The sequence below is a fragment of the Papaver somniferum genome, chromosome 9 (genome assembly GCF_003573695.1).
Source record: "Papaver somniferum cultivar HN1 chromosome 9, ASM357369v1, whole genome shotgun sequence".
Classification (NCBI taxonomy): domain Eukaryota; kingdom Viridiplantae; phylum Streptophyta; class Magnoliopsida; order Ranunculales; family Papaveraceae; genus Papaver; species Papaver somniferum.
The window spans coordinates 126,322,716-126,348,385 of record NC_039366.1 but is presented as its reverse complement, the minus strand read 5'-3'; the positions used below and the strand labels follow the sequence as shown (position 1 = coordinate 126,348,385).

Below are 25,670 nucleotides of genomic sequence, written 5' to 3'. Positions count from 1 at the left end.
GTTAGAGGCTCGTAGACGCGTGGTTGGTGAACGCGTCCAAGTCCTTCAGCGTCCATGTGGCGAACTGTGCGCTAATTCTATGACCTAGTCCCCACTGTGATCGCCAAAAATGTACACAGTACTAGACGTACAAGGTACAGATAGAGTAAGATGAGAGAGAAACCAGTCTAGAAAGTAATGCACAATCCCCACAAATGATAACACTGAGATCTCCTGTGGAGAGGAGACCCCCTTTTATAAACATTTCCTAAAACTAGGATATTAACTGTGTGTCCTTTCCTATCTTCTTTGGGTAACTCCCCCTTCTAGCAACCGTACATGTGTCCTTCCCTTCTTCTTCTAGAGACTTCTTTCTTCTTTAAAGCCTGCACGTGTATTCCACTAAAAGTACCTTACTATTTCCACCTCTTTCATGGTTAAGGGGAGTTCTCCTCCATTCTCCTTAGGGAGTACTCCTCCAATCAACTCCTTTCCTATTCTCCTTGAGGAGGATTCCTCCAGCAACCACCGGCACTCCCAGTGCACGTCCACCTCTTGCATAGCGCATGCACTGTTGTCATCCTTTGGTATTTTTCGGGTTTCTACAAGTGCGAGTCTGACCAATCATGCATTACTGGCAGGAGTCGGGCAAATTGATATACATGTACATATCCCGAAAATTTTATTCATGGATTAAAATAGCCAAACCAATATAGATAACATAAAAACCATATTGGAATATATGACATCGTATATTGGAATGACCGAGGTGATCGTGCAGTGGCCGTGTGCGCACGTGAAAAATAAATCAAATATCGTATATTTTGATATTAATAAGGAATATATTTTTCATCTTCTCAACTCTATAAATAGAGTTCAAATGTAACCGTAAAAAACTATCTCGGATATGCACCATTGCTCAGAATCTAAGAAACACTAGAACCCTTCTCTCTCAATCTGGTTTGCCTCATGTTTACTGGGTTGAAGCTCTCCACACTGCAAATTATCAAATTAACAGACTTCCAACAAAATCCATTAATTATATTTCTCCTTTTCAGAAACTTTTTAATAAAGTTCCAGATTATAATTTTTTGAAAGTTTTTGGATGTGCATGTTTAATTTCCATGGCTAAAACCTTACACCTCCAACAAACTAGAGCCTAGAAGCAAACAATGCATTTTTCTTGGTTATAGTCTTTCAACACAATGGTTATATATGTATTCATCCAAATACAGGCACCATTTATATCTCTAGATATGTTTCTTTCAGTGAAGATTATTTTCCCTACAAACAGCTGCTTTCTGCATCTTCCACAATATGTTCATGTGGATCATAGCATGACAACTAAAGGTAAAAATGGGATAAGGACACCAAAACTATATTATGCTACTTATCACCCTTTGGATGTTGCTCTTCTTAGCAAGGTGCCTTCTATCCCCACTTGTATTACTGCTGCACATAAGGAGTAGGTATGGAGAATTGCTTCTGCTGCAGAATACAAGGATTTGAATGATGCAGGTACATGGTGTCTTGTGGATCCTATTGGTACTGATAACATTGTTGGTTGTAAATGGGTGTTCAGGATCAAACACAATGTTGATGGCAGTATTGGTAGACACAAAGCTAGATTGGTGGCAAAAGGTTATCATCAGTAACAAGGAATAGATTTTGAAGAGACATCCAGTCCAGTTGCAAAACTAACTACTATAAGGGTCATTTTTCCATGGTAGTTCAGTTCAACTGGAAAATTCATCAGTTAGATGTCAGCAATGCTTTTTTTCTTGGTGATCTGAAGGAAACAGTATATATATATATATGTCTCAACCCCCTGGGTTTGTTGATGAATTAATACCAAATCATGTCTGTTCCAGAGATTGGTATGACAAGCTAAGTGCAGCTCTGTTAAGTTTTGCGAACTCTGTTTCAGATCCTTCTCTATTTGTTCACAAAGTGGGTTCTCAAATTACAGTTTCTCTAGTCTATGTATGATGACATCTTGCCCACTTGCAGTTCTTCTGATTTCCTTCATAATCATCACTCAGTTGCAATTGCAGTTTCCCATTAAAGATTTGGGTGATTTACATTTCTTTTTGGGCCTGGAGGTTAAGAGAGATTTTAACTCTCTCTTTCTTTCTCAAACTAAGTATGATGTGGATTTATTCCATAAGTATCATATGGAAGGAGCCAAGCTATGTCAAACTTTCATTACCGTATCAGAGAAACTCAGTAAAGATTATGGACATTTGTTAACCAATCCTACTAAGTTCAGATCCTTGGTGGGTGCTCTTCATACTATCTTACATGGACTGTACCAGAAATCTCTTATGATGTTAACATAGTTTTTCAGCACATGCAACATCCTAGAACACCACATTTTACTGCTACTAAGAGGATTCTCATATATGTCAAGGGTACCATTGGTTTTGGTTTGCATTTTACAAAGGGATCTTCTTTTCTTTTGGGATTTTCCGATGCTGATTGGGCAGGCTATGTTGATGATAGGAGGTCCATTGGAGGTTATTGTATCTTTTTGGGTCCAAATATCATTTCATGGTCCTCCAAGAACAGGGTTGTCAATATACATCTGAAGTCCGAGATCTGTTTCCGAAAATCGACATCCTATAGGATTTAATCCGATTTATCGGATTTCGGATTTCAGAATCGGACTCCTTAACTGATTTTTCGTCCTTATCGTAACGGAACCGGATGAGGCCCCATCTGTTTGGTTAAATTCGGAAATCCGATAATGCTAGGGATGTCCTTTAAAAAGAAGAAAAATAATAGTAGAGATGTGCTAGGAATTTTCCATACCCATGCATTAGATGTCAAGAATTTAGGGCTCTTCTACACTTCTACTTCTCTGCACTTCGCCTTCATCCATTCCACCACCGCCGCCCTTTCAATTCCACCATGAAACATCATCAGATCGGGCCCAACTAGAGATTTTTAGATCTCATCAATACTTATACTACTACGACTCAAACTTCAAATTTGAAACTTCTCAAGGAAGACGAAATCATCTTCATCTTCAACGAACTTCACATCAAATCAAAAAATCAAAAAATTACGATTCAAAAGAAATAACATTGATTATTACAAACCGATGAAACACATGACAACAATCGGTAAAAGTCTCAATTGATCTTGTTTCTCAAATCTCGAGATGCAAATCACATAATCCAGTGTTGTTTTTATTATTGTTGTTGTTGAAGTTTCTGTTTCTGATGATGATATTGAAGAAGAAGATGACGAATTCCTTTGATTGACTCGAACTTGAAAGATTGACGAGCGGCGCTGCTAAGATGGCCCCTGAATCTAGCCTCCTCCAGCAACTATTAGCCTTCTTCTTCGTCACATCTCTCTGTAAAATTAAAAATATATCACCAAGAACAGATTTGTCAGATTTTATATATCAGAAAAAATCTGATATCCGATAACATATCATAACAGAATCGGACTGGGATTGTTGGATTCCGTCGGATGTTATCGGATTTCCGATTTCCGATAAACCTTAACCTAAATTGGATTTGCCAAATTCCGTCGAAATTTAGTCCGTTGACACCCATATCTAAGAAGCAAACTACTATTGCTAGATTCAGTACTGAGGCAGAATATAGAACTTTGGCTCAGAGTGCAACTAAAATAGTCTGGATACGCTATATATCTTTTCAGGATCTTGATTTTGACATCTCTGGGATACCTAAATTAGGATGTGACAATATCAGCTCTATCATTATTGCTTCTAATCCTTTCATGCACTCAAGAATTAAGCATGTGCAATTAGATTATCACTTCATTGGAGAGCTGGTACAATCCAAGGCATTGGATGTCTTTTATGTTCATACACTTGATCAACTTGCTGATATTTTTACTAAAGGACTTCATGGACCCAGATTCAAGATGTTGCGAGACAAGCTCAGAGTTGTTGCACAACCCATTTGCTTGAGGGGGGATATTGGCTGAGATATTATAGTGGTGCAGGTTAAGCCTGGTTGCAGTTATGGATAAAATTAAAATCACGTTTACATCTCAGAGTCTCACGTGTTTTACACACTCTGCTTTATAGCACACGTACAATTTATACGTGTGTTCTATTAGTGTTAGTTAATATGTAGGTTAATGGGTTCTTTAAATACCTGTAATGAAATTCATCAAATGTTAACGAAGCTCTGCTTCTGATGATGAAATGAAAATTTGTTTAGCATTAAAGCTACCTCACCATTAGGCTGGTTCCTATGGGCATGGATAACCCAAACTTTTTCCACTTTTGCACCCACTATGGGCAGTGCAAAGTGGAAAATTTGCCACTTTTCCAGTCCATGTTAAGTCCCTACCGAGCGGTCGATACTCGACCGGTCGGTCAAAGTTAAACCACCAGCGGTGTAAACTCGACCGCCCACTTCTTCTCATCCAACGGTCACCATTTCATCACCCTATGAATGCAATACCCAATTTCATTTCAACTCACACCATTTCTTCAATCATCATTCTTTCACTCCACAAATCCAATATGTCAGTTCGAGGTCGTAAATTTAGCTTAGCTGAAGATGAATCCATTTAAAGGAATTATGTTCTTGTTACATAAGATATGGCAAATGGTGCACAACAAGAACAACATACTTTACAGCAAAACATATTTCAGATATTTCAAGTAGAAACACTGAACCTCAATAATCGAGATGCAAATACTTTGTGTCATCGCTTTGGAGTAATCAGCAAAGATGTGATCTTGTTTGTTGCTGCGCTTATTGAAGGCAATCGAAACCGAGTAAATGGTCAAAAAGAATTTGATGTGGAGCAAATGTATCGGGTTGAATGGCGCAACATAGTGTGAAAAGATTTTCAATTTGAAAGTTGTTGCCTTATCTTGAGAGTGTTTCCCAAATATGATGCATTTAAATTAGCATTTTTATGATGCATCTTTCATTTGTATGATGCATTTAGATGTAATCAAGATTTAAAGTTATTATCAAAGTTTAATTTTAAGATATTAATATAAACTAGTGCATCTTTCATTAAGTTTGATAATTTACATTAGTGCCCCTTTCATTAATCTAGATAATTTACATCAGTATCTCTTTCATTAATCTAGATAATAATAAGATATAAACTAGACATAAGTTACAATAAAGACTTTAAAAATAAAAATTTGGGACAATGTTCTTCATCTTGTTTATCTTCTTCATTTCACCAAACTTCCAATCAATCCGCTCATGAACGGAATTTCCTTTGTTTATCTTCTTCTTTGCCTTCAAATTTTCCTTGCCTTGAACTTTTATTTGTCTTTTATTAGTTGGAGGTTTGATTTGGTTAATATCCATACTTGTAAACTTCTTTGGTTATTACCTATTTCTTTATAACCATCACATATCTTACTAACGGCGGCTTCAAGCATCACTCCGTAAAAATCAAGTTGGGTAGCCAAGTCAACTTGGGATTCAAACTTTGCCATTTTGTAAGAAAAGATAGAAATTTATGTTAAAAGTTTGGTGTAAGTTTTATGTTTAAATGTCACATTTTTATAGCGGCAGAGAAAGAGTCGTTGGAGATTTAAAATCAACCTAGCGGTAGTCTCTACCGCTCGGTTGAGATTCGGTCGCTTATCTCTTTTCCCATAGTGGCGCGGCCAGTTTTCCAGGCCAGCTGGCATGGCAAAAGGAAAAAAACGGTTTAGTCCAAAATCGGCTAAAAAAATACGCTTTAGTCTAGACCTAATCAAACACCTAGATGAGTGCAGTATCAGTAACATCATGTTGAAAGGAAAAAAGTTAGCTTCAAAGTCAAGTGCAACACCAACAGTGGAAGATTCAACATCAACTGAAGAAGAAAATCCATCAGTTGTGGTAGAAGAAATTCAAAAATCAACATCGCCAAGGACGAGATCAAAGTCAGCATTAGAAGATTCAACACCAATTTAAGTACCGGAAAGTTCGAAAGCATCACCAGATAAGAAGAAATCAAAGACTTTAAAAACTTCATCCCCAACTCAATCAGTTGCAGTAGAAGAAATTCGAAAATCAACAATACCAAGGACGAGATCGAAGAGAGCTTTAGAAGATTCAACATCAATTTCAGTAACAGAAACTTCAAAAACATCACCAGCTAAGAAGAAATCAAAGCCTTCAAATCCTTCAAATCCTTCAAAGCCTTCAACATATGTTAAAAGAAAAAAAAGTAACAATTTAAGTCATGTTATGTCTGTTTTTTAGCAGTTTTTATGAGATTTGTTGTAGGTGTGTACATACTAGTACACCACCATACTGTTGCAGTGATTCATGTTATGTCTGTTTTTTAGCAGTTTTTGTGGGAACTGTTGCTGGTGTGTACTGATTTGTAAACCAACATGTCCTGTTATGTGAGTTTGTGAGTGGTTTTATGGTTAATGGCATGTTATATATGGTTCATGGCATGTTATATGTGTTACGGAGTTGTTTCATTTCAGTTGTGTGTACAGATTTGTACACAAGCATTCTATTGCAGTGATTCATGGCATGTTGTGTGTGTTTTAAAGATGTTTCTGTAGGAGTGTACAAATTTTTACACCATCATGGTGTTACAGTGATATATGGCGTATTGTATGGGAATTATTGTTTCTCTTGTTATATTTCTTTAGCAGTGTACTACTTTGTGCGCCAGCATTTTTGTATGAGTATCATGTGTTATGTTTCTCTTTTCTTATTCTCATTTGTGTATTTTCGTAGATACAAACAAACCTTATAGATCAGGTTTTCATGCAATCAATGAGTTTGTGAACAAGAGCTTTGAGGAGGATGGAGAAGTAAGGAAAAATGATCCTAAAAAAATCTGGTTCACTGACTTTCAGTTAGAGAAGCAAAAGGAGAGCCGTTTTGGCCTATATTAGACGTCTTCATTCACAAGAAAGCTGAAAAGAAAGAGGAGAAAAGTCAGAAAACAAAAAGGAGAAAAAGAGAGATGTGTGGTTCAAGAATCCAGAATCAATCTTGAAGGTTGTGAACCAGTTCCGCAATGATAATTCAGGGAGAAATCTTTTCGTTTTCAATAATTCCGAGGAGAAAAAGTTTGTGAAAGTAGAGAGTATGCCAAAAGATTTGTTTTTAATTTTTGTATTAGATATGATGGCATCAGAACCTAGAGAAGGAGAAAGTACCAAAACTAGAGCTGAGATGAGATATGATTCACTGATAACCCGAATAAAACTGAAGGATCCAACTAAGTTGGGGAAACTAGATGTGGAAAATGAAATCTTGCGTATAATGAAGTTTAACCCAACGTTGGATAAAGAGATTTAAAGAAATGCTGAGGACTTGGTAGTGAAGTTTGGGATGTACTTGTGCATCACTGTTTTTTTGCCACAGAAAATGGAAGTGTGCTTACCAAGAGCCAATTTGCTCACTACTTTAAATCATTGGATAGAATGAAAAAAAAAACAATTGGCCAGTTCATATACATAAATATCTAATGGATAGCATTAGGAAACATATCGACTCGCCGCTTAAAGTTAATGGTTGTATGGTATACCTGTTGGTGAGTTTACATGTGTGCATTGTTTTACACCAGTTTTAAGTTGTACCAATTTACATGCTTTGGTTCATTGTATTTGTTGGGTCCAATCACATTTCTAACTCTTTACCTGTTTTTTAATGCAGTATTGGTTTGTTGAACACAACAACAACATGACGCCAAGCAATGAACAAGGTTTCCCAAGGTTTCTAAGGTGGGTAATAAGTGACATCAGTACAACAATCGAGAAAGACCTTAATGAAGCTATGAAAAACGTAGCTCGATAAGTTTCTTGATAAGGTGTACAAAATGGTGAAAAAATTTTGAATTTTTTCATGTGTACAACAATATACACCTGCAATACATGTGTAAAAAGATGTACACATGTGATCCATATTGATACTTTGGCATGTTTTCATATGCAACCAGGATGGGTAAAAGCTTGCAGTGATGAATAACAACTGATTTTGGATGAGTACAGAAAGAATAGGCAAGAAAATAGCGCAGATGCACTGAAGAGAAAGTTGTACATAGCACTAGAGCAAAAAGATGAAGCATTGGAAGAGCTTTCTGACTTTCAGGTTAAACATGAAAAACTTGTTAGCTTCATTGAAGAAAAAAGCAAAAAAAAAAAAAATCATGCAGCTGATATGAGGAATGTGCAAAATGATAAGGATCTTGTTGATTTATATGTTGACACCTTTCAGGAAATCATTTCATTTAACAAAGCATTAAAAAGTTAGGATGAATGTGATGATGATGAGCAGGAGGAGGAGGAAGGTGAGAAAGGTGAGAAAAGTGGCAAAGGTGGTGATGTGGATTGTTGGAAATATGGGCACCCATTGTGTGTGTGCATGCCCAAAGTCCATCTTGGGTGGATGAGTAAAGTCATATGCTTGACTTTGTCAAAGGAAAAATCCTTCTCCAACTTACCAAGCCATGGTGAAACATGTGTCTTGTTTCTTTCCACCATGTGATTGCATGATGCTACCAAGTGTTTGATCACTTGCTCCATGTGTTTACTCCATGCTAAGAGGTGTTAGAACTTGCTCCAAGTGTTTGGTTCTTCCTTGACACTTTCCAAGAGAGGATACTTGAACTTTGAGTATAAATAGGCTTCTAGTTTCATTTGTTGGAACATAATAAGAAGTAGAAAATACTACAACTCAATATTAGTGAGTTTAGTTAGAGATAAACCAAGTATGGAGATTAAGCTAGAGAGTCCTATGTGAGCACTCAAGTTAGTGAGCAAGTCTTCTAGTATTCAAACATTAGTTGTGAAGAACACCCAAATCCCTTAGTGTCTTTTAGAGGGAAAATTGAAGTTCTATACAGTATTTAGTTTGTGGAAATATAGTTTGTGCTCAATTTTGTGGCACCTACTCACCGCCAAGTTTGGAGGTTCAAGAACGTGAAACGCAAGTGATCCGTTGGTTCGACGTCATCCTCATTTGGAGCGATTACAAGGTACGAACTAATAACCCGCTTCCGCATTTGATTTGTTCAATTTACATATATGTTCGTTATATATGACTAACATGGATGATAGTGATGACGATGATAGTGATGATGATGATGAGGAGGAAGGTGAGAAAGGTAAGAAAGGTGGCAAAGGTGGTGGTGATCTGGGTGATAGTGGTGATGATGATGATGATGATGAGGAGGAGGAGGAGGAGGAGGGTGGAAATGGTGGTGATCTACATGATGATGACACTGACAAAGAGGGTAGCAAAAGTGGTGATGAAGAGGATAGATTTGAATCCGAAAGGAATGAAGTTCAATCTGAAACTCTTAAAAATCCGAGGTATAACATCACTTTTATTAAATGTGGCAGTCATTTCTTTTTATATTCTTTATGTGTGTACATAGTTGTACATCAGTGTGCTAAAACTCATACCTTTTCTCAAAACTAGCATCTTTTAGCACTCCTGCATCAAAGACCAATGAGGGAAATGAAGAAAAGGAGATGGAGGATAAAAGTGAATATGACAAAGGAGTTGACTCTGAAACTGCTAACAAGACGAGGTATGATGATCTAAGCTCGCATTTCTTTTCATTTTTTGTATATGTAGATACTTGTACACCACTGATAAAAATCAAATAAAATTGTATTTTTCAGCAGGCCTCTGTCAAAGTCAAATGAAGAAGAGGATGGCAAGGATGGAACAAGATTAGGAGTTGAGTCTGAAAGTATAAAGAAAATGATCTCAGTTCGCATTTCATTTCATTTTTTGTATATGTGTACCAAGATGTACACCTTAGTGATTCTTGTGTGTGTACAATAGTGTACAACTTTTTACAACCTAACAAAATTGCATTTTTGCAGCACTTCTCTGCCAAAGACAAATGAAGATCAACAAGACCAGATGGACCTTGATAACCACGATGTGAGGAATACCACTTAAACTGATGAAATTTATGAAGCTACGATAATCGCAGTTCAAGTCATATCTCAGCTGGACCCTAAAGGAATGTTGCCGGTTGAAGAAGATATCCTTTTACTCACACATGGAGAAGAGACAGGGAAGGAGCCTTATACATCAATTGATGACCTTCTAGATAACTTGTCTGAAACTGTGTTTGTAAAGCTTGAAACAGGTTGTTACAGAATGGCACCATCTGAAGTGAAGGAAAAGATGGCAACCCTGCTCCACGATTGTCCAAGCTTTTCATTGTTGAGCCAAGAAGATCCAAAAGAATATTCGCCGCAAAAATCATTATCCAATGAAGATGTACGAGAAAGGATCATTGTTGAAGCAGTGCAGTTCATCCAACAACATGAAGATGAATTTTTTAGTAGTCAAGAGCAGAAGACACCACCAACAAAGACAAGAGCAAGGAAGATGAGGGAAGCAGAGATGTTGAGGACACAAGCAGCTGGCAAGTTGTCCAAGACACCACCAAAAGAGAGTTGCAAAGAAAAAGCTAGATCCTGATTTCACTGCCGAGGGTAAAACCAGACAAGTTAGGATAAAAGTGGATAAAAAAGGCAAGGGGATCAAAGAGGGACAAGAACCAGGGTATCCTGCACCAATAAGGAGAAAGTAAAATGAGTATCATCCTCCTCGCCTATTGCTAGATGTTCGTCACTCACCATATATAATGCCATGCAACCAGGACAGGACAAAAAAAGGATACAGAAATTCTTCGACTATGCAAGCCTGACGTAAGTTCACAAAACAATATCTCGCACTATACGAATGATTGAATCTTAAAAAAAAAATGTGTACACCATGTTAACATTTCCTTTATGATTATGCAGCTCTGTAGCTTGGGAACTAACAAGACTCGAAGATCCAACAGTCAGGGAAGATATTCTGATTGTGGGAAAAGTACTTCGTGAACTGATGTTCAACAAATATCTGTACCAAGAGGTACTGCAGTTCTACATCTATCGACGTTGCAGAGCAATTGTCAGAGATAGCTTTCGTCATCTAGATGATCAAAAGTACATGAGCTGTGAAATAATGAGTCCTACTGCATGTGTAAGTTTCTCAAAACAAATCAAAATGTCATATATAGATACTTTAATGTTGTGTACATAGTTGTACACCTGATTGACATGACATGTTCTATGTGTTTGTAGATTTCTTTAGGTGTGGACATAGATATACACCAGTATGAAATATGATTGACACATAGTTGTACACCTGTTAAGTGTTTGCATGGATGCTTGATTGTTAGATTTATTTAGGTGTGTGCATAGTTGTACACATGTATCATACGTCATGGATATACCTATATCATACATCTGTTTTCAGGCCTAAAAATGTTTGATATGTAGTAGCGTACATGCTTGTTAGCTTCATGGTCTGATTAACGTTAACCTAATTCATTTTATTGTATTGATTGCAGTACTATGTCAAGTATAGTGTCATGAGCGAGTACAAAAGTTTGTGGTTGATTTCATACGGGACATGCCTGATAATATGGAAGTTCTTGTAATCCCCGTCAATCACTCTACATAACAATTTGCGTTAGGAATTCACTAGTCGCTTTTGAAGTTTGATTTCGAAGCTCTAGAGTGGAAATGGTACAACTCGTTGCACTCAAATGAGGACTATAAAAAAGATGCACAACAAATGGCAGATGTTGTGCAATTGGAACTCAACAAGAAGAGTGCGTTAATGGGTGATGCACCTATAGAAGCACACGATATAAACATCATGCAATGCCCTTCACAAGGAATCAACCCAGACTGTCTCTTATACACTTGTTACTTTATGAAACGAAGTGTGAAGAAAATAAAGAGTACCGAAAGAGATCAGCAGACGTCCGAAGACATTTGTCAGGAAATGAGAACAAAATTGGTGGCCAAGATGCTGAAAAAAGTTGGAGTGTATGAAAGGTGTGGGATATAGCAAAGGATGAACAGCACAAGCAGTGGCGCCTGAGTATGAAAAAGAAACCATTAAAGAGGATGAGGAGTTTTTAAGCTTCATATACAAGATCACTTTATGAATTGCTTCTAAACATTTTTTATCTTCAGACAACTTTTCAAATTTCAGTTTTCAATACTATAAAAACCTTGAATTAATCTTTATATTAGTTTCAATTTAAGACTTATGATTACTATAAAGACCTTGAATTAATCTTTTTATCAGTTTCAATATTGATGTGTTGAAAGTATACGTCAGTACAATTTTACTTGTGTATATTACAGGTTAGTAAAATATTAAAGTGTACATGATTGTGCACAGTTACTGACAGAGAAGAAATTTATCACAATAATGGTACAGGAAGGTGTACATAATGGTACACATGTACTGACAGATTTTTATAATTATCCAGGCCTGCAGAACTGAAAACATATAATTGAAACACTAAACATATAATTGAACAGGCATTAGCAAAATAAAACTAGTAGCAATTATACAGATCTGAAAACATACAATATTTCTAAACAAAATATACTAGTAGCATCCATTGTGCATCAAGGTGTACATAATGGTACACATGTAAAAAGACAGGTAAGAAAACTGAAGTGCACAGGAAGGTGTACATAATGGTACACATGTCCTGGCACTAATTATCCACGCCAAAGAAAATTGAAAAGACATTACCAAAAGTAAAAACCAAACACATAGAATCTTTTGAACAAATCAAACATAGGAAAAAGCATCAAAGCATGGGGAAGGTAGCTCTGTTGTGGTGACCAAGGGTGAAGCACTTTGCGCACATCATAGGCCTCTTTTGCTTCTCCCAAGCATTCTTGATACGTTGTGTTCTTCGTCTACCAGGTAGAGGAATAGGAACAATAACCCTATCACTAAGATCATAAGACTGCGGCTTGTCATAATTGGGGATTGGCAAGATAATCTCCTGGTATGTCCTGTTGTACCATTCAGTGGTGAAGTATGGCTCAACAAATGAATAGATGTCTTCCCTCGTAGCTTGAATGGCAGCACAAACATGTGCACAAGGAAAACCATTAACTCGCCACCTGTGACATGTACAAGTTTTGTTCAATAGATCTACAGAATGAGACCGGGGAGACGCGACTTCATACAATCTTTCCATGGACTTAGTAACAGTCCAAGTACGACCAATGTCGATGTTTTCCTTTAGTAAAGCCTCATATATGGGAGTGAGCCTAGTGTTGAAATTTTCTAGACCTTCTATCCTTCTCTCAGAATTCTTCTTCATAACCTTCAAACTAACATAATAAAAACACAAAACATAAAATCAAAACATGGACTAGAAGGAATACAGATAAAACATGTGTACAAGAATGTACACATTAAGAAAATCCATGTGTACAACAATGTACACACAGTTGCAGAATCACAAACAAAGTTGCAAATCCATGTGTACAACAATGTATACAGATAAAACATGTGTACAAGGGAGGATGTACACATCAAAACAAATAAATGAATGAAACACTAAACATAAAACTCATTGTATCGCATCGAGAAGAGCAAAAACAGACAACTTTTTGAAATCAAGAATCCAGTTGTTGAATGACTCGGAAAGAGTTAAAGAGTGAGCACTATATCTGCATATGGGAAAATGCATTTGCCCATTTCTCCTTAGGAATAGTCCTGATATAATTAGCAACATGTTCACATCCAATTGCATGCATGTCTTGGAAAGCTTCTTCAAAGTTAGCTGATGTGTAAGAGTAAGTAGCTTTGTAAAACAAATCAATAACGGCCTTCGAATTCTCATCACCTAACCCAATAGGGAGATTGCACTTGATGTGGTAAAAGCAATAGATGTGATATGAATTAGGAAATACTTTTGAAATTCCCTGCAAAAGTCCTTCTCCACGATCACTAAGGAAAACAATCTGACGACCATCGACAACTTGTTTAAGATTCTCCAGAAACCAAAACCAATTATCTTTGTTTTCAGCAGAAACAAGAGCAAAAGCAAATGGGTAAAATCCATTGTTTCCATTGAAACATGTTGCAGCCATCAAAGTACCCCTGAATCTACCATAAGGAAAGTAGCGTCCAAGTAAATCATCTGCTTGAGATATCTATAGTTATGCTTGCAAGCACCGAAACAAATGAATATCCTCTGAAATCTTCTGGTTGCATGATCAACTTCAAACTTCACATAGCTATCAGGATTAGTTTTCTCAATGGCTTTGACATGCCAAGTTAAATCACTATACGACTTCTCGTCATCATCAATCTGTTCTTCAAATACGGCTTCTTTCCCTCTACGGGCATGGTGATACTTAATATTGGACCCACAAGTCTTCTTAAAAAGTGACATGATCTGTCTGGGTTTTAAACTAGGATCACCCTGCATATTGTCAGCGATCAAATGCTTAACTAACTTGGTTGTCATCGCAGGACTCTTCAACCTCAAACCAACACCACAACTAGAAGAAAAAAAAAACTGGAATAAGTAATGTGCACCACAATGTACACCTAATAAGATCTCAAAACCAACAACACATACAAAAAGAAAACACATACCAAGCAAGAATATGTAATTTACACCACAATGTGCCACCTAAAAAGACTACAACAAGTAATGTGCACCACAATGTACACCTAAAACAAGTCTACATATTAAAGCCTAAAAATAAATAACGTGGATCACAAAAAAAAAGAATCAGTAATGTGGGCTAATATGAACATCACTAACCTGTGAATAACATTAGAATCTTTCAGCACAAACCGAGAAATGTCACCATTCACAGGCCCAAAGTGAATCCTCCAACCACAACCATCTTCTTCGCACTTTGCAGTAAAACGAGTCTTCTCGTTTTTAAGAATAACAATATTGTGACCAGTAACCATCTTGTACTTATCAACAGCAAGCCTAACAGCTTTAACACCACCCATAAATTCTCTACCAATCTTGTCAAAAACATAAACCCATTCATCGATAATCAGAGGCTTGGCCTTGTCCGCATCATGATCGACCACCCTTACAAGCTTAGAACTTTCACTTACACAAGAATTTGCAGTACTAGAACCAGAACTAGTGCTACAACCAGAATTAGAATGAGAAGTATGCTTCAGAATCACATCGACATTCAAATAAAAATCTTCATTGTTCATAAGAATAACAAGAGCAATTAAAACTTACAGTTCCTCGTACAAAAACTACTTGATCAGTATCCATATAGCTCAAACATATACTCCCGGGAGACAAAGACCTCCACTGCTTACATGCAAAATGCTTCAATTCATCTACGGTGCTTGAAGTATTAATACGAAAAGCAGCAGAATGCTCACCATGATTCAAAACAGCATGAATAAACTTCTCAGACATATTTGATACCCCTACATATTACAAAAGAAATAATGATAACATTTGAAGCTTCAAAGCACAATTTCATATTTGAATAACCTAAAACTTAAACAGTGTACAGGAAAGTACACATTTAATCGAAGCCAAAAATCAAATAACAGTAAACCTAAATCAAATACTCCATCTATTAATCGAATATATAAGCTTCGGAATCTTACTAGAACACATTATTGAATAAACCATAAGCCTACAATCTAATATCAGTTCGATTTCATATCATGCATCATAACGCCAAAATCAAAAAACAGCAATCAAAATCATTTAACGAAAATCAAAAGCTAAAATGTAACAAACATCAAATCAAGAACATACAAACAATAAGATGTAACAGATCGTACTCGTATCATCAACTCATAAAATCAAAAAAAAAAAGACTAAATATCAGAAACAAAATACAAAGATGAAGCAAAAGAAAACTAAAAATAAAAAGAGACCAAACTAACCTGAAGTTGAATTCTGCTGCAGAAACGATCAAATCCAACCTAACCTCTATGAATCTGTTAAATCACCTCTGAAATTTATATCTGGGTCGATCTATCTCTCAATCCGTCGTGAATTCAAATCTGAGATAAAAAAAAAATCAATCTCAAAACACTTCCAAAGTAACCTGAAGTTGAATTATGTTGAAGAAACTATTAAATACAATAAATTCTCTCCGAAACTGTTAAATCGCCTCCAAAATTCATCTCTGACCTACTCCCTGTCTTGAATTCATATTTGAGATCCAAAATATTCAATTTCAAATCCTGATTATATATATGGAATCGGCTCAAGGGTAATTAGGGTATATTGAAAGTACAGAAAATCGGGAATCGTTTTGCTTTTGAACTAACTCGTTCATATTTGGACTAAACTGTTGGACGCGGGTTTTTTTTTTTACTAGAGAGTACTAGGCTTCAGATGAGTGGACTAAAGCGTCCAAAGCCCATTAACTTTGGGACTAAACGTCAATTTCTACATTGCAAATGGGTGGGTTAGCCACCCCCATAGGAACCGGCCTTAAGAGCTCCAAGTTTCTTGTATGACTTTCGGTTTTCCGCTCAGTGTTGGATTTGTCGGTCATTGGGAGAAGAGATGGTAGATACTGTAACTGGGGAGCTACTTTAAACTCGGGACCAAGCCTCAGTGTCATGCATGTGAGTCTCAATAGGCTCACCTGAAATTCAACAAGATTATTCCCGTGTATTTCTGTAAATGTGGACTCCTGAATAAGGATGCATCACATCATATTATTTGTTGTTGTTTTCTCTCGTACACTTCACGTGCTCATATATATCGTACGATGCTTTAGAGTCAACATATAGTTAGCTGAGCATAGTGAATTTTGGCAACTGCAATTCCGCATTCATGTCTTGGGTGGTATAGTATAAATAGAGCTAACTCTAATAAGATAGCTAACAGGTTCTGCATAACAAATCAAGATGGCCAAGTCTAATTTTCTTCTTGGTTTTCTGCTTTATATGCTAGTCATACTCATATGTTTCATTTCGCGTAAGTAATGTCGATTTCGTATTCTGTCTCCATTAGAGTTTCTTTTTTATGTTTCCGGCTGATTCATGCAATCTTTGTTATTGTTATAGCCAACGTCTAATTTTGATATTGCTGTTTCTAATTTGATTTAGTTTTTTCCAGATACTGCTAATGCCGATGATATGAAGTGCAAATCTGGTGAGCAAAAAGTAACGTTTGACGTCGTGGTTGCCTTGGTTGTCATATTCTGTGCTTAGGCCACTGCCCCGCGGGAAGTTCAATTACCAATACGAATTGTGAGATCAGGCTTTTTAAGTTACCTAGGTGTGAATGCTGTTGTAAAGCCTTGCCGAAACCACCACCGCCCCCACCATCACCTCCCCCACCGTCGCCATCGCCACCACCTCCCTCACCACCACCACCACCGCCCCCACCCCCTAGCCCCTGCACTGAAGTCTGTCCAACTGAGATCGAGTTCCAACTGTGTCCTGGCAAGCCACCTTGCAAGTATGTGCCAGCTAGTCAGATCATGACTATGTAGTTGGAGTAATGTTATCTAGCCAGTTAAATGCTATGCCATCAATCTGGTCTTACTTATATTTTGTTGTATTTGCACTGTGTGTGCCCTGATGTTTCTGTATGAATAACAATATAACGCGTTTACATTGCTAAGACAAGTAAATAAAAACTTCTTCAGCTGCCAGGTTTTGAAGATGTCAGAGATGATCATGTTGGCAAATTGTGAGTGCCAGTCTGACTAATCATGCATTACTGGCCGGAGTCGGATAAATAGGTGTGCATGTACATATCTAGAAAATTTTATTCATGGATTAAACTAAGAATCCAAACTTAAAATAGTTAAACCAATACAGATAAGATAAACATTACAACCAGTATTACTCTGATAACAATCAGCTGGACCGATCGCCATTTTGAATCCTCATGAAACCTAAGTTGGTTGTCTTTCCATTAAGTTTATGTGCAAAGAAGTTTTGGTAGTATTTCTTCACAGTCTCTCTTCGGAATAATGCTGGTTTATGTGGAGGATCAATCAAGCTAAGTGCAGGGCCAATATCTGCATTTGGATTGGTTGAATGGAATGTGGCAATTGAAAGCCTCTCCATTGTTGGATTCACCACTACTCTGTGCTCGATACTTGGATAGGCACCATTGCTCAGAATCTGCCAAACTAGTACTACTGTTAGCTCTTTCAAATATTTAAATCAATGCCTAGTCTCCGATATTGACTATAAGTGCACCAGGGATGGGATTGACAGTTACCCATTTTCCATCTTTACGAATCTGAAGGCCTTCGGTTTCATTGAGCTGAAGGACAACCGACAAAGCCCCAGCATCTGAGTGTGGTGATAAACCTATGACCTGCTCTGACTTAGGACAAGGAGGATAGTAATTCAGTCCCATTCTTTGCAAACAATCATTGAATAACTCTTCTATCTCATCAGAATCCATCTTTAGAGCTTTCGCCATTTTTCCTAGTAGAATCATGGTCAGGTTTTTTAATCCGGAAGAGTAAGCTTCCAACGACTCCCTGCATAAATACAAATAGAAAACTCAAGATTAATGGAGAAGTAAAGACCTCTTCAGACGTGACACGAGTACGTACATACTACATACGCCTTTCAAGCTGATTCATCTCAACCCTGCGGAACCACTGCAAAAGGCGAAAGCGAAACTATACACATGAATTTATATGTGCATACCTCAGTAGTACTGGTATCCCGGCAAATAAATGAGGCTTTCTCAATCTAGTTGGTTGAGCTGTTAAGTAGAACGTTTCTGACCAATCACGTTTCTGGTCTTCTGAAACAACGAACAGTTGCCCAAATCCCTCGGCCATCTGATCACCTGGTTCCTGACATATCTTCTTTCTTTCCTCTAATGGAAGTTCAAACAAGTTGCGCATTCCCGACTTTAATTTCTCAATCAGTAAAGAGCTAATTCCATGGTTTACCACCTAGAGGGATAGAACAAAACATATTTGAAGAGATCACTGAATATGTTGCTACTTCTTGCACAAAAATAAAAATCAAAATGGACGAAAATTGTCGGTAAGTACCTAAAAACAAAATTCGACATGACCAAGTGCTGGAACTCAAAAGACATGAGTATAAAAGATGATACCTGAAAGAAGCCCCAGTCTTGGCAAGCAGAATGAAGTTTCTCCAATTCAGAATCTGCCAATACTGATTCTCCAGAGAGTAGGCCTTGTACGTCGATAACCGGTATGTTGTAGTCAGCCGTGGTGTGATGATCTTCATGATCAACACAACTTGTACGGATGTAAGAATTCGGGATTTCGGTGATCTTTTCTTTAATCAGTTCATGAACCGAAGGCACGACGACTTTAGGTGGTGAACTTTCAAAGCTCATTTTGTTGATAAGATCGGATAAGCTTTTTGTATTTTAAACCACAAAAGTAGTAATCGGTGTGCTGTCCAAAATCATAGGCCAGGAGAAAAAGTGTCTTTTACACTGTTTAGGCGGCTGGTTTCGTCGAAACTATATGACTGGTATTTTGTTCATATTTTAACATAGACTTGGAGCATGTTTGTTTTTTTCTCTACTAGCCTCTGTGTAGTGGTGGGTCCCACTTATATTGGTGTTTGTTTTTTCCACTACCTCTATATAGATAGGGTTTGCCTCTATCTATATAGAGGAAATCAAATAGCACCAACCAGGTGCTATCTTAGAACCTCTATCTCTATTAAACGTTGAAATGACTAATATATACTCGAACAAATTTATAATTTTCAAAAAAATTTCTTAATTCAAAATCTAAATTATTTTCCGTTTCAGAAAAAGTGATATTTTCGTCTTGTTTCAGAAAAAGTAATATTTTGCTCTGTTTCAGAAAAAATGATATTTTCGCCCCGTTTCAGAAAAAGTGATATTTTCGCTTCGTTTCAGAAAAGTGATACTTTCACTTCGTTTCAGAAAAAGTGATATGTTCGCTCTATTTCAGAAAAAGTGAACATCTTTGGTTGTATTTTCTAATACATTTTTTTTTGGAATTTTTGAACACATTTGGTTGTAATAGATTTTTTGAACTTTATAAGGGTAAATGAGAAATATATCAAATGGGTTACACAATGTAGTTGTTAGATAGTGGTCAAACAAACATGATTTTAAGAGACATTATATGGTGGTATTTATATAGATATAGAGGTAAACCTCTATGTGGAACCCCCTACCTATATAGAGGAGAAAACAAACATGTTGTTACTCGAAAACAATTTTTGTATGACAAGACATCAGTAGATTCAGGACCACTCTATTGTAGAATGAAGTTCATGGGCCTGCTAAGCCTATCCGCCAAACTAATTTTAAAAGAATGATTTTTTAGTGACCATGGTTTTTTTGAGGGGACCATGGTTTTATTAGGCCACCTTCCCTATAGTGATAAGAGGTGTCTCAAAACGTTGAAATGACTAACCTATCCTTAACCTAATTTAATTTAAAACCAACCTAATAACCACCTACATATATATAACCACCACCACCGCCCACCACCGCCGATCACCACCACCACCTCTGATTATCACCACCACCAACCACCGATTACCACCACCACCGCCCACCACCGTCGATTACCACCACCACCACCAACCTCCGATTACCACCACCACCTCCTCCCACCACCATCATCACCGCCTATTTAAGAAATGTAACAACATCAATGCAATCACAATTAAGTTCTGTTACATGATAATTTTATCGAGTATAAAAGACGTCAGCCGCAGCCTGATTCTTCCATGGGACCACTCCGGAGGTATTTTCCAACAAACCCTTCACTTTAATTTGATTTTGATTGCTTCAATCGAATAGAAATCATCAAAATAGGGTTTTAGTAGGAGTTACAGAGCCATGTTCGGTTAGGCCGATTTTCCAAAAAACCCTAGTTTACTAACCGACTTCTTGAAAATGAAGAACACGAAGAACAGTCGGTTCTATTGGATTTAAAACTAAGTAACCGAACTCTCTGTTCGGTTGTTTCGCAAAAAAATTTAAAACTACAAAGTAACCGAACTCCACCCTTAGAACCGAAAAGAAAAACAAATCCAGTCTAACCGAACTGTGTTGTTGCGACCACTATCTTGAGTTCCAAAATAACCGAACTTAGCCAATAGAGTTCGGTTTTTTCGCACAAAATTTTAAAACTACAAAGTAACCGAACTTAGCCAATAGAGTTTGGTTGATTCGCAAAAAATACTTTTAACCGAACTCCTCGTATTATAACAACAGAAATCCATAAGTTCGATTCCTTCGCAAAATAAGGATATCACCGAACTTTATTTTACGAAAATAATGAGAAGTCCACAAGTTCGGTTCGTTCGCAAAAATGTTAAGTTTTCTTTGTAACCGAACTCTACCTTTGAAACTTCGTAACCGAACTCTACCTAATTCGCCAAGAAATAAATTTCGTAGTAACCGAACGTTTGCCTAATTGCATATATGCATATATAAGCCCAGTTTGGTTGATTCGCAAAATATGTTGAAGTTTGCGAACCAACCGAACTTCTAACACTAGGTTACTTTTAACCTGCAGTTCGGTTGGGAACTTGGTTGCGTTGAAGTTTGCGAACTAACCGAACACACAAGATGTACCCAAATAAATTGTTAAGTTCAAAGTTCGGTTACCTACCACTTTATCCTAGGTAACCGAACATTACATTGTACGACCAAACCTCCATTAACGAGCTAGTTCGGTAACCTGCGTGTTTGGAAAACGTAACCGAACTACACTTTCAGGTGTGTTCGGTTACATGTTCTTGACATATGGTAAACGAACTGACCCAAATCTACATAAAAATTTTCATTTTTTTTGAAAGTTTGGAGCAATTCAACCAACATTATCTAAGTTTGAAGCACACCTGGGTACCCAAATACCCTTCCTCCGGTTGTGGTTGGTAAAATCCATCGTTTTTCATGTTTTCCTTCTTCATCTTCTCTAACTTTACTCTCTCAATAATTCTACTTCTTTAAAAAAAAACCATCTGATTTTTTAATCTCACTAATTATCTTTAACTTAATCATCTCACTAATCATTATTAACACTAACTAATAATCACCCAAAATTAATTAGGAGGGTAATTTAGGTATTAATATAAATATCCAGATAAGGGGTGACCTAGATTTACTTCTAATGTCTTTACCCAAAATAAAACCATGGTCCCCAAAAAATCGTTCTTTTAAAAGTGGGAATCTTATACCCTCATTTTTTATGGGCCTCTATAAGTACCCTTATAGACCTTCACAAATACCCCTAGTGGTATAATTGAAGATTTTTAATAAAACTATAATTCATATTATTCCTTGTTTAACCTCCATCGATCCTTCTTCATGTCACAAAACTCAGAAAAAGTTTCATCGCTCCCACCGCCACCATCTCCGTCGCTCCCACCACCACCATCATCTCGATTGCCTCCATCACAACCTGCACCACCACCTCCATCACTTCTGCCACTAATATCAGTAGATCAATTATGATTTGTTTTCGATTTCAACTGATTTCTAAACTAGATTAGGAAATTCGTTTGTTTTCTTTGGGTTTCGATTTCGAATTGTAGATTCAAATTTCGAGTTGTCAATTCAGATTTGTTCTTTTTTATGTTTTCGATTGCTACTAATTTCTAAACCAGATTCAGAGATCGATTTCAAGTTGAAGATTCAGATTTCAGAGAGATCGATTCAGTATGTATAATTTTCAATCATGAGTAGGTCTCAATCACAAACTCAGTAATTCTCAGTCTCAATCTCACTCTCACTAATTGTTCGTGATTTCTTACTGATTCGTTAGTGTATTTCATGCAACTTTAGGGTTCATGTTAGTTCATGTTATCTTGATTTCTTAATGACTAATTATCAATGTTGCTGTTGTTTCAATCTAAGGAGGTTTGTTGATGTTTCATGCAAATTTAGGTTTCTATACGTTCTTATTCATGTTTATTGAATAATTCATTTGTATTCGGGTTATTAATTTGAAAAACTTAACTTTCTTGATGAGAAAATTCTTTGATTATAGCAGTAATTAAGCTTTAGAAATTGTGTTGATGGTGGTTTTTAGTTTAGGGCGAAAGTTGTACTTATATGCCTTCATTCTGCAAAGAATTTGAGCAACGTGTTAAAATCTAATGAGTGCCTATACCTCTCTCTTGTATGTGTATAGATGTATTTACGAGCGTCACTCGGCTGAATTCAGAAAATATATGTGTGCATACACAATTTGTATTTGTTGAACAACTCAGTATTTGCATATATGAAGATTATCAGAATAATATCGGTGCATGTTGCAATATTCCCAAGTATTCTATAATTTTATCACATGAAACTCAAACTCCTAGATAAATTGTTCAATACTGTAAAGCATGGTGAGTATTTATATAATGTTATGTTCTCAGATGAACTCTTCATACTGACTTGATATCCGTGTTCATTCTTAGCTGAGTAACATGGAGTCATTGAAGTGTCTAAATTAAGATATGTGTCAAAGGTACCTGATCAAAAGCGCCACAAGATGCGCCAGTAAGACCAGGTAGCCACCATGCATGCTACTTGCAAGAGTAAAAAAATTAATAATTTTGTGCTATCACGCAAAATTTAGTTAATGTGTTCAATTTTGTATCAACACACAAAATTCCATTATTTGACCTAATTTTATGTCAATTTACAAAAATTGATTATTTGTCCTAAAATTGGAGCATGCATGATATCTCGATTCCTATTGGCCAGGACTAAGCCTGGGAAAGCTAGAAATCAATTATCTCCCAGGGCCGGCCGAGCATGCTCCATATTGGCGACCTCACGCCCCCTTTTTTTTAACCGACCAATCATATCACTCGTAGCCTACATGCTTCGATCTCGGTAGACGGTCAAAGTAGGCTAGTCGAGTTGTTTAGTTTTAATTAAAAATTAAATCTTGCCTGTCCAAGTCAATCGCAAAACGATCACGACCACTTAACTTGTCCGGTCAAATTAGCAAGCCTAGCTTCATCTACGCTCGTCCAATCCGGTGCCATAGTGACTACTTGTCGCTCACCTATGAATGGTACTACTGTGAACCATTTGTAATTGCTAAGTTGTGATACAACTTTGGATTAATAGTGAGAATCGTTGGTTGGGTGAAAATTGAAACTACACTCTTGGTTGTTAATCTCTTACAATCACTGCGTGTTAGTGTTATACATCCATTGATCTTTATAGTTGTACCAAAATATGGTTCTATGTGATCTGTGGATAGTATTTACCGTTTCCATTGTTTATTGTAGTAAACGATGACGAATGAAAACGACACCAACCGTGAGAACCCTCCAACCCTCCCAAGGATTCTAACAATGGTTCAAACAATGATGTTGGTTTCTCCAAGGCAGTTACTTCCTCTCAAATCAAGTAGATAAAACAAGATATCACCTATTTGTCACTCACACTTTTTCTATTTACCACTCACATTAGTTGCCAACCCCATTTATCCTATTTGCCACTCAAATTATTTTTCATAAATTATATTAATTTTATGTCTACGGACATCAATAAAATCATCCAAAAACTAATCCAAAAATCGAAAACCTAAGTTTCAAATCAATATTTCTTCCTCAATCTCCAACCTCCCACCACCATCTTCACTCATCGCTTCTCTAATACTCCCTCCGTCCCTAATTAGATGACCTACTTGGTTTTAAGTTTTGTCTCATAAATAGATGACCTATTTTTGTTACTATAAGAAATATGTATAATTTGATAGTTATGTTTATATTCGTTACGTAGGTGTTTTAAAATGTTTTCCGACGGTATAATGTTTACGAAAAATCGTGATATAGTTTAAGAAATAAATCAGTTCTAAGTTTTACTAACATTCTTATCTTAAAAATTGTGCAAACTACAACTAGGTCATCTAATTAGGGACGGAGGAAGTATTTTCTTCTAATTCGTGAATTGTGTACCAAAAGATACTTACTAAGAAAGATGGCACACGAGTTTATGAGAACGAAGATTTGTTGTTTCTATTGGCCCATGCCTCGAATGAAATAAAATGGTTGTCATCCATGCACAGTAGTAAATCAAAAAACACTATAGTCGTCCAGAAGCCATAATATGTACCAGCACATAGTCGTTAATCTACGAACCATTGTTCCTCCACTTTGACGTTAATCTATGGATGACTGGGAAACCTTACGGTCGTCCGAAAAGCAATGACCAGTTTAACGAAATTAAAAATAATAATAATAATAATCTAACCAACGTTGTCACTTTCTTAGCTCTAAAACTTGTTCATGACCAGATATGTATCTGTAGAATGAACAGTAACAATATAAGCAATTTAATAACATCGTAGTTAGCACAATAGGACAACAAAAGTTTCTTGTTTGATGATCCATAATCTAAGGTTTTCATATTTTACCATAGATCCTAATCCTGACTTCCATAATATTAATAATAGCATACTGATTGCTCGATTAGATTGCCTATTTCTAGAAAACGAAATAATAAGTTTTTTATATATTATAATTAAAACGAAATTCTAATTCGAGGTTGATAGTTTTTAATGTTTTCTAATGATGTTATTTGGGAATGTTTCGCATTGATTTAGAGAGAAATATAGAACTACTATAAATCTGGATATAGGACAGTATGCATACCAGTTTCACAAATTGGGAAAACTGTTATAGGTCCGGAACCGCAGTATATGTACTCAGTACACGTATCAGAGTAGCTATACATCGACGGTGACTTAGTGGTATACCCGTTATCCATACCATAAAAAGTCAGTGAACTCGTGAACCTGGAATGGTACGCATACCTAGTATGCTTACAGAAAAAGAATTGTTGGTATTGAAACCAGTGTGAAAAGACGAGGGTACCCAAGTATACCTTGATCTAAAACTTTTCCATCTATAAGTCCTTTCTACGAAAGTGATTGTCTATGAACTGAGTCGAGACAATACAAC

The 25,670-nt window shown here is 36.7% G+C and overlaps 3 protein-coding genes across 4 annotated transcripts; all 3 read right to left on the bottom strand.

Moving 5' to 3' along the window:
• Positions 1 to 12,582: 12,582 nt before the first annotated feature.
• Positions 12,583 to 13,882, bottom strand: LOC113312556. Its single transcript, XM_026561300.1, has 3 exons — positions 13,455 to 13,882; positions 12,971 to 13,117; positions 12,583 to 12,904 (listed from the first exon to the last, which is right to left on the bottom strand). Exons 1-3 carry the CDS (start codon positions 13,880 to 13,882, stop codon positions 12,583 to 12,585), a joined length of 897 nt encoding a protein of 298 aa, XP_026417085.1.
• Positions 13,833 to 14,984, bottom strand: LOC113312555. Its single transcript, XM_026561299.1, has 2 exons — positions 14,566 to 14,984; positions 13,833 to 14,296 (listed from the first exon to the last, which is right to left on the bottom strand). The coding sequence occupies exons 1-2, from the start codon at positions 14,982 to 14,984 to the stop codon at positions 13,882 to 13,884; spliced, it is 834 nt and encodes a 277-aa protein (XP_026417084.1). The 3' UTR covers positions 13,833 to 13,881.
• Positions 14,985 to 17,497: 2,513 nt separating this feature from the next.
• LOC113313376 (protein SRG1-like) lies at positions 17,498 to 19,155 on the bottom strand. 2 transcript variants are annotated; one of them, XM_026562135.1, is made up of 4 exons: positions 18,850 to 19,155; positions 18,429 to 18,682; positions 17,941 to 18,256; positions 17,498 to 17,897 (listed from the first exon to the last, which is right to left on the bottom strand). In XM_026562135.1, the coding sequence occupies exons 1-4, from the start codon at positions 19,096 to 19,098 to the stop codon at positions 17,619 to 17,621; spliced, it is 1,098 nt and encodes a 365-aa protein (XP_026417920.1). In that variant the 5' UTR covers positions 19,099 to 19,155; the 3' UTR covers positions 17,498 to 17,618. The 2 variants fall into 2 exon arrangements, with proteins under 2 accessions (XP_026417920.1, XP_026417918.1); XM_026562133.1 differs by having other exon boundaries at positions 17,498 to 17,888; positions 17,989 to 18,256; positions 18,850 to 19,151.
• Positions 19,156 to 25,670: the final 6,515 nt, after the last annotated feature.

Bases quoted from the DNA above. Each gene is read 5' to 3' on its own strand.
- LOC113312556 (XM_026561300.1), bottom strand. From the start codon at position 13,882: ATGGCTGCAACATGTTTCAATGGAAACAATGGATTTTACCCATTTGCT. The intron at 13,118-13,454 runs GTGCTCACTCTT...TTATTATGTTAG, and splicing joins TTTTCCCATATGCAGATATA to TTTGAAGGTTATGAAGAAGA. The intron at 12,905-12,970 runs GTATGAAGTCGC...TACATGTCACAG, and splicing joins ACTAAGTCCATGGAAAGATT to GTGGCGAGTTAATGGTTTTC.
- LOC113312555 (XM_026561299.1), bottom strand. From the start codon at position 14,984: ATGAACAATGAAGATTTTTATTTGAATGTCGATGTGATTCTGAAGCAT. The intron at 14,297-14,565 runs GTTAGTGATGTT...TTTTTCTTCTAG, and splicing joins GATTCTAATGTTATTCACAG to TTGTGGTGTTGGTTTGAGGT.
- LOC113313376 (XM_026562135.1), bottom strand. From the start codon at position 19,098: ATGAGCTTTGAAAGTTCACCACCTAAAGTCGTCGTGCCTTCGGTTCAT. The intron at 18,683-18,849 runs GTATCATCTTTT...CTATCCCTCTAG, and splicing joins AAGACTGGGGCTTCTTTCAG to GTGGTAAACCATGGAATTAG. The intron at 18,257-18,428 runs GTATGCACATAT...GTATTTATGCAG, and splicing joins GGGATACCAGTACTACTGAG to GGAGTCGTTGGAAGCTTACT.